Here is an 8,846-nt window from a genome sequence, read left to right as displayed (position 1 = left end):
CCCCCCCCCCCCCCCCCCCCCCGCCAGAACATTCCAGCCTGCACCTACTTGGAACTGCCTGACATCCCTCTGGGCCACCAGGTGATGCTCGTTCTCCGGGGTGATGCCGTAGGCCAGTCTCTGTGAGAAGACGGAGACGGAGAGGAGGCCTCAGCCAGGCCCTGGGGTACCAGCCCAGCCGCCACCCCCAGCTAAAGGCCACCTGCTCGTTGGCCCTAAAGTCCTACATAAACGGCATGTGAGGTCCATACAGACACCTCCTGGCCTTCCTTGTGGAGCGGGTCTGTTCACCTTGAGTCATCCGGCCAGTCGGGGCGCACTGGGCCGACTACTGCGGTCCAACACTAGGTGAGTCCCCGGGGCTCCAGGGCCGAAGGAGCCGCCGTCTCTGCTCTGGGGGGCCCCACAGGTGCACTGAGAGGGCTGGCACTGAACACATACACACACGGGCAGTTCTGAAGCCGCAGCTGGGGTGAGTGCTGCAGAGGACGAGCCCAGAGCACAGCGAGGGCGCAGGGGTCAGGGAGGCCTCCCTGGGGTGCGGACACGGGGCAGGGACTCAGTGATGCATCGGGGTCAATGACAGATCACTGCATGGTGGGGAGCCCTCCCTGCCCCCAAAGTGTAAAAAATAAAAAGCTCCAAGTAGATCCAGGATGAGCTCACAGAACACAGGTCCTCCCAGTGAGCCAGAGGCTCTGGGATGTGCGAGTTCAAGGACGGGAAACGTGTCATGAGGACCTGGGGGAGAGGGCGGACACAGCCCTGCCTGGGACCCTCTTCCCTCAGTCGCATATCTCTCACTTGCTGCCGTGCCCGTCTGACTATCCATCCCCTGGTTAGAATGTGAGCTCTGGGGAGTTCCTTCCAGTGCTCAGCGGCCTCCCGGGGCCAGGCACCCTCGCAGCAAGTAGCTGGGAGGCGAGGCCATGAGGGGCTGAAGGAATGGAAGCTTCACCTTGCAAAGGAAGGACACAAGGCCAAGCCTGTCACCATTATTTATAAAGGAAAGGGCCTTTGAATAACCAAATAGGACAGACATCATTTCCAAGGAAAGGCACTGTTTGCTCAACGCTTCTCCGTGTATCTGCACACCCACAATGCACACGAGGAAAAGAAGATGTATTCTGGAAATCTCTGATTTAGGCTGGTAGACGTTGGGTTCAGGAAAGAGGCAGGTAACAGCTGAGATGGCTATGTCATGGTGAGCGCAGACTGGGAGATGGCGACATCGGGGCATGACAGGCCTCAGGTGGGGCCAGGAGGGTTGAGCGCCCCCTCCTCACATAGTAACAGCAGGGACAGTGGAGGGAGCCTAGAGGCGTGCGACACAGAACCTGACAGCAGGGGGCGCAGCCGACCGCCTCCTTGGTGCCAGGCGCGCGCTCCGCGCTCCCCCGACCCTTCCAAGGTCCACAGGGTTCAATGTGGAAACACAGGGTGGGGGGTGGTAAATGGCTGGGCCATCGCTGTGGCTCTGGTGTCCACGCCGCCCTCGTGGTGCCTGCCCTTCCTGGGCTCAGCAGGGATGCCTGGAGACTCCCCGCCATCCCGCCCCCAGCCCGGCCGCACCGAGCTCACCTCCCGAAGGGAACCCCGGATGCTGACGAACTTGTAGATGCTGTAGGCCGGCACGAGCGCCATGGAGGAGAGCGCGATGCCCCACCCGACCCAGTTGGCCCAGAGCGGGAAGACGTAGTCGTCGTAGTTGAGGGGCTTGAGGGGTCACAGGGAACGCAGGAAAAAAGGACGGAGAGAGGAGGAGGAGGTAGAGAAGGAGGAAACATTCGTGAAGCGAACAAGGACAAAAAGGAGGCAGAGAAGAGGCGTGGGAAGGGGACCGCGGAGCTGGGCTGAGTGGCGGCACACAGGCCCCTGGGGACCCGGCCCCAGACCGAGACCCCGCTGCGGGGGGAGCCTTCCGTGCTGTGAACAGCGCTGGGCGTCCCAGCATCCCGTCCGCATAAGCGGGGCCCTACGGGGCCGGAGCCTCCACCCTGGGACTCGGAGATGCCCATGCCCCTCGCCCCAGGAAGCCCGGGCCACAGCATACACACCAGGAGGAAGGCGGGGCTGACGAACTTCCAGCACAGTCTCCAGTAGAGGCCGGGCTTGAACCCCATCATCTGCTGGATGTCGTTGCTGAACCTGTCCACACCTGGGCACACAGGGCCGGCCGGTCACACTGGCCCCCGAAGAGCCCCGGGCCTCCCCCTGCAGCCCTCCCCTGAGGGTCAGGCCCGGGGCGGGGTCTGGGCGGTGGGGCAAGACACGGGCTCCATGGCACTTGGGAGACCCGGGGGTGGGCACTTGGCTGGTGCAGAACTCACGCCCAGCAGGTGCCGTGCGTGACGACAGATGGACCTGGAGGGTGCCGGGCTCAGTGAAGTCAGGCCGTCTCAGAGAGACAAGTGCCACAGGACTTCACTTATCTGCCAGATCCCAAAAAACAAATCAAAGGAGCAAAGCAAAAAAGAGACAAACAAAAAAACCACACTCTTCAATACACAGAACATGGGGGCGGTGGCCAGAGGGGAGCCGGCGGGGGATGCGAGAGACCGAGAAAGGAGAGTAAGAGGTGCCCACTTCCAGCTTTTAAATACGCAAGTCCCAGAGCGCAGGGAGGACAAGGAACCACACTGCAGGAACACTGTTCAATGACCGGGGGTGACGACACCGCGGGGGCAAGCCCCGAGGAAGGTGCAGAGCGTCCGACCGCTACGTCGTGCACCTCGGCCACACTTCACGGAAAAATAGAAATATGTATATAGTATCTCCTTATATACCCCCCGCTTTATTTTTCCAGAGGGAAAGCTGTGCTCTGGGAGCGGAGGGGACCTGCCCCAGGTGATGCTCCTAGAACAGCAATGTCACTGTGCAGAAGAGCCCAACCTCACACTGATCAACTCTTTGATGCGACTCGTGGGGAAAGAAAGGAACAGTCGGAGCACAGGGGACAATTTGTGACACCCTCTCCCCGTTCAGCTCCCGAGGAAGGCAGCCAGAGAGAGAACGCGAGCTACCCGGTTCCCTCCGAGTTTCAGAGAGACAGCGGAGCTGCATCCGTATCTGGGACATACTTACACTAACACAATTACTCAGTGTTTATCTGCGGTGCAAGTGTAACTGGGCGTCTTGTATTCTATTTGCTAAATGTGGCCACCCTATGCTAGAAGGAATTTTGCGGCTTGGGGGGTCAGCAGCTTTGTCTGGCTCCTCGCTAAAAGCTGGCCCTGGGTGGCCCTGGGGGTCTTTGCAGCTTTCTGCTCAAAGGCAAGATGAGCTGGGGGGGTGGTTGGGGGGGAGAGCTGCGCCCAAGAAGCCACATGCTCTGCTCTGGAATCAGCAGTGGCTGCCCCGGAAATGGAGAGCCCCTTTGCATGTCCAGGTGTGACCGAGGCTTTTGCCCTGCGCTCCGGGCCCCCCACGTACCGTAGAACCAGGAGACGCCGATGGCTTCCATGAGCACCGCGAACAGAATGGAGGTCCCCGCTGCGAAGGTGTCCAGCAGGGTCAGCACATACATCCCACCCTGGGCACGGAGAGAGAAAGCCTGAGGCCACCCTGCCCAGAAATGACCACTGACTGTCACATCCGTCCCGACCCCCCACCCTGTCCCAGTGGCTCAGAACCCTGTCTGAGAAGGTGGGTGACAGGGTCCTGGTGCTATTGTCTCGATGTCACGTATCTGCCTTCCCCCAAGGGCTGAGGGTGCGTCTTTCAGTCAGGAACAGTGAGCGGGCTTTCAAAGGGGCTTCTGCAGCCCCTCAAACAAACCAGCAGTTGGGAAGAGCAGCCTGGAATTCCTGAGGCCCAGAGGTGGGAGGCTGAGGACACTGGGGTGTCGCCCTGGGGGGGTCAGGCTGCAGGGCTGCGGATGCCAGCCCCACCTGAGCTCACCCTGCCCCCCCACCCCACCCCAGCTCCAAGGCTGGGAATTCCTGACCGGATTGGATGGAAATGCAGCCCCAGGAGCTCCAGGTGACCCAGAGCCCAGCCCCTCCTCACCTTGGTTATGCAAAACAGGGCCAGAAGGAAGGTCCCAAAGGTGACAGCAAATGTGAAGAGTTTCCGGTGTCTCTTCAGGACCTGGAAGTCGTCGGCCAGGCCCGTGATGACGGCCTCCATGCCTCCCATCTGGACAGACCAGGCAGAGTGAGGAGCCGGTAGGAGGGCCGGCCCAAGCGGAGTCTCAGGCCCCAGGCTCCCAGGACCTCCTGAAGCCTTGGGTGGGGGGGGACTCGGGCACCCTGGGGTGGCGGCCTTGCCTTCCCCCTCATCCTCGCCCCACTCTGCCCTGCTCTCAACCCCACTCAGACTCAGAACTATGTGGGAGAGGCTGAAGAGTCGACTCCTGTCTCCCTTTGCAACTTCAGGCATCAGTTTCTGACAAGGATTTGTCGCTGCCTTTCCAACTGTCGAGCAAGGGGTCCCCTCCGACGCCGGCCTCTCAGAGTCTGGAAGGGTCCCCGGTGAGTACTAACCACGGGCTTACGTAAGCGACACCCCAAGCCTGGGATGGCAGGCGAGCAGCCCACGTGCCCTCGCTCTCTCCCTGTACGTGCCCGTAGCCCCGGCACACGGTGTCGACCGCCATCGGGATTCCTTCCTACGAGCCTGGGAGCGGCCTCAGAATCCTTCTCAACGCGCTGCTCCTGGCCGATCTACCCACGGAAGGGAAGAGGCAGCAAGAGGACCCTCCTTCACCGGCCCTACCCCAAGACTTCCTGCAAGCTTCCAGGGGTGACGAGCCAAAGGTGGGCGCGACGTAAAGAGGTCACTACATCTAATCTCGCCCGTGGGTAAAATAAAGGGTTCTAAGAAACCAGTGGGAATCGGAGTGTTTTCATTGGTTGTTGGTGATGAACTCTCAGGGGAAGAGGGCTTGGTGACAGGAGAGACGCTCCACGCATGCCCTCCCTGCATTCGGTTTCCCTGGAGGCCTGGGCCGGCTCAGCGGCTAGGAGCTTCTGGGAGGGATTTCTGTGATGCCGTGGGGGCTCCTACTGGTCCTTAGCCTGGGCCGAGAGGAACGCACTTCCTTGTCTGCCTTTAATTAGGGCTTCTTGGACACAACTAGCAACCAGGTGGGCACTTCAGGCTGAGTCGTTGGGGGGTGAGGAGGGTCAGGCCCAGGGTGTCCCCCCCGCCCCACCCCCGGTGTGTGTAACGTGGTCTCCCGAGCAGGTCACTCACTGAGCTGTCAATTCCCAGAGCCAGGAGCATGATGAAGAAGACGACCGCCCAGAATGTGGATCCCGACAGTGTGGAAATGGCTTCTGGGTACAAGATGAAAACCAGGCCGGCTCCTGTGAGAAGCAGGGAGGACCTCGTCAAGGGCTGGGCCTGCTGGTCTGAGATGCGGCTGGTGGAAGAGTAGCCGAGGCCCATCTTCCCGGCCAACCCTGCCATTTTTGGTCAGTCACCTGGGGCAGAGCCATCCCAGGGTCTGCGATGACAGGGGATGCCGGCCCCAGCTCGCAGGCTGTTATGCCCCCAAGGAGGCTGACCTCCAGCAGCCCGGCCAGAGAGCCGAGCCCGCAAAGCGGCAGGCCGCAGGCTGCGGACCCCACCCCCCTGCACCCTCAGGAAGTCTCTTGCTCTCAAAAGTCTCTGGTCCTCACAGCCCATCCAGGTTCCCTCCCAGGCCCAGCTTCTCTGTGGCCGTGAAAATAGGAGCAGCAGGAGGGGGGACAGGGTCCAAGGCCGGACGGCTCAGGGCTTGAATGTTGGCACCGTGGCTCACAAGCTGGGTGACCTTGGGCCACTCCCGTGGCCTGAGTCTCAGCTTTCTCACCTTTAAAGTGAGTTGATTAACACTTGGCTCACAGCACCGTGAGGACTCATGAAGGCAGGTCAAGTGCTCAGCACAGGGGCTGCACCATCGGTCCCGCCTAGCCCGACTCACGGGAAGGTTCTGTTGCACAGGCAGGAACCAGGACAGCCTGGAAGGCCCACCGACGGCCTCAGGGAAAGCCCGTGACACAGACAGTGTGGAAGGTTCCAGGTCCAGCCCTCTCGTTCCCGCAGCCACCCACAAGAAAGTCGCCCGGCCATGTCCGCCCACGCACCTTCAGTGGCCACGTCCTCAATGTTGACCTTGTGCTCGTGGGCCATGTAGCCGAGGATGGAGAAGATGGCGAACCCAGAGACGAAGCTGGTGACACAGTTGATGGTGCTGGTGAGCAGGGCGTCCCTGGGGGAGAGGAGCACCATGGTGTCAGGCGGCCGGACTCCCCCACCCAGCTCCCCGAGCCCCGCACTGTCTCTGGAGCCGCCGATTCCAGCGCCAGCCCTCCTGCTGCCACGGGGACCCAGCACCCCACTGGGTCAGGACGTGCAGGTGCAGGGGACAGACTGACAGTTTCTGGGTAAACCACTCTGACGTCAGGGGCTGGTGTCCAGCTCTTGTTGGGGAGTCACACAAGCAGCCTCCCTTCTCAGCAAACTGCCCGTAGCTCCCACCTGCTTCTCAGCGTCTCACCCAGGCCTTCGAGAGCTTTCTTGAGATGACCCCACCTGCCTTCCTGGCTTCCTTTCCATGACTCCCCAACACGCAGTCTTGGAATAAGCCAGATCGGTCCGCTCGCTGGCCCGCGGACGTACCACCTCCCTGCCTCCGCTCAGGCTTGTCCCCCACCAATGCCAACGATCCTCCAAGGCTCCCCTCGAACTCCCCTCCCTGCTCCTGCTGAGCCCCTGCAGAGGGCTGATCACCCTGCTTCCCCAGCCTGCCCCGCTGGCAGGTGTCCATCCCCCTCCATCACACACTAGAGGGAGTGCAATTCTGTCTGAAGCCTCGCGAGAGTGATGGGAGCAGGACCCACGTGTGCCCGTCTGACGCTCCCCCAGCACTGGGCCCACGGGAGGCAGTGTCGGATCCTGAGCGAGACCAGAGCTGCAACGTGGTTTTCTGACTCTGCTGCCCTGTGCGGACCCCTCAGTCTGCCCTGCGGTCTCACCTCTGACCCTGCCAGGTCCTCACCTCTTGTGCGACCAACCTTTGCCTGTGTGGGCATCAGATGGACAGACGGACAATGCTGTCGGCTCTCGAAAGCCACACAGCGCTCCTCTGCGCCAGCTACCCATCCCCATGACCTCCCAGCGCTACGGCCTCGACCTTCCCAGGTGAGGACCTCCGTGTTTAAGAGGTGTCCTGCATTGAGACACATTCATCAGGACACACCCCCCCCGAAGCCATGTCAGAGTTCACAGAACACCCCCTCTGGAGTTCACGGCAGGTCCCCTCTGCCTCCTTGCACACAGGAAGAAACCCAAGAAGAGTTGACTTGCCTCAGACCAGAACCCTCTCTCCCATGGCCCAGGGGTCGGTCCCCAGGATCTAGAGCTTTCCAGAGCCCTGACAAGGATCTTACCTGTAGCAGTTGTTGTCAAATTTGTTGTAACTGGCAAAGGCAATCAGGACTCCAAATCCAGCCCCCAAGGAAAAAAATATCTGAGTTGCCGCATCGATCCACACCTGAAACCGGCAGACAAGAGCCGTCACCCTCTGCTGCCTAGAGCACGGGAAGGCAGCTCCGGGAAGGCAGGGGAGTCCCGGGGTGTCTGAGACCCGAGCAAGGAGGTCTGAACCCGCAATGGGCAGCCACGCAACATCTCCCCAGAAGCCTGCGCGAAGCTTGGGTGGAGAGAGACAGCGGCCCCTCTAGCAGCGTCTGGCCTTGGTGCCTGCGAGCGAGCTTGGCTTGGACGAGCTCACGGGCTCAGTCTGATGTCCAGACTTTCAAAGAAAGTTACTGAACTCACAGTGCTAGGCTCAGATGTGGATGGAGCGAGGGCAAAGGGTAGGACCATCTCAGGAGTTACGCAGACAGCATCTTCAGAAAAGGGACAAGGATTCCTGGCAGCTTCCGCCAGGGGAGGGGCAGGGGCCCTGGGGTTACTTGTTCCATCTTTTGGGTGATGAAAACACATGGCTGGAGGCCCGGAGATCTGAGCATCCCCCCCCCCCCGCCCCCAATTTCTAGCCCCGGTCAGTTTCACCTGTCCGCATCTGCACGGAGGGGATGGTTAGACCCAGCCCAATTGGATCGAGAGCTTCATGCCAGTGGGATTTTTGAGAGTTTTCCATCACCTCGCTCATGTTACCCTAGGCTTCCCCTCCTCTGCAAGCACAGGGTGCAACAAGGGAAGCAATCCGATGGGGGAGGAAACGTCTGCTCCCCGAGACAGCATGCGGGCTCAGTTTCAACTCGACGGCGAGATAGGATATTTGAACCGGTGGAGAACAAAGAACTCGGACTTGTTTCATGATTTACAAGACCGATGCGAGTCCTGAGCTCTGTTATCTGACGGTGACTAAGGAAAAAGGTTTCCCCTCGGTTACTGGACCGGAACACTGTGGTGCGCTGGGACATTATAACTATGGGAGGTGCGTACTGGGACGCGTCCCTCCTAAGCCTGTGTGGCTCCCGCCGGCGGGGATTACTGCAGGCTCAGAGAGTGTGAAGAAGCCTTTGGGAATAGTGAGGGGAAACACCAAGGTGTCGTCACTGAGGAGGGCTTCAGGGAGGAGGCAGAAATGATCTCGACCATGGTTGGAAGATGCTTGAGGCACTGGGACCTCCAAGGCTGTCTCTGATCCCAGCCTCGTCCCACTGCCTTGGGCTCCACTCCACATTCACCCCACCTTCATTTCGTCTGTGCCCTGGGCAGGACGGCAGGCTGGAGGAGGCTGTGGCAGCATGGGGGGAGACAGCAGGGTCCAGACCACCCTGTGGCTGCTGCTTCCGCCCACATCACGGGATGGCAGCAGAGGGCGGGGCAGGGGCCAGTGTGGAATTAGGGCTGGGGTGGCTGGGGTGGGGGTGGGGGGCTACGAGGCC

General features: G+C 60.8%; 1 protein-coding gene across 1 annotated transcript in view; it reads right to left on the bottom strand.

Annotated features, from left to right (window-relative positions):
- The window catches only part of SLC6A2 (solute carrier family 6 member 2), a 42,354-nt gene that overhangs the window by 540 nt on the left and 32,968 nt on the right, over positions 1–8,846 (bottom strand). Inside the window, 8 exon segments of the mRNA XM_040633010.1 lie at positions 49–120; positions 1,582–1,742; positions 2,051–2,158; positions 3,433–3,532; positions 4,009–4,137; positions 5,197–5,309; positions 6,072–6,196; positions 7,377–7,480. Of these exon segments, the coding sequence (XP_040488944.1) occupies positions 49–120; positions 1,582–1,742; positions 2,051–2,158; positions 3,433–3,532; positions 4,009–4,137; positions 5,197–5,309; positions 6,072–6,196; positions 7,377–7,480 (912 nt within the window).

The sequence above is a fragment of the Ursus maritimus genome, unplaced genomic scaffold (assembly GCF_017311325.1).
Source record: "Ursus maritimus isolate PB19 unplaced genomic scaffold, ASM1731132v1 scaffold_19, whole genome shotgun sequence".
Lineage (NCBI taxonomy): Eukaryota > Metazoa > Chordata > Mammalia > Carnivora > Ursidae > Ursus > Ursus maritimus.
Note: the sequence above shows the minus strand (reverse complement) of the source record. Positions and strands in the feature narration are given on the sequence as shown.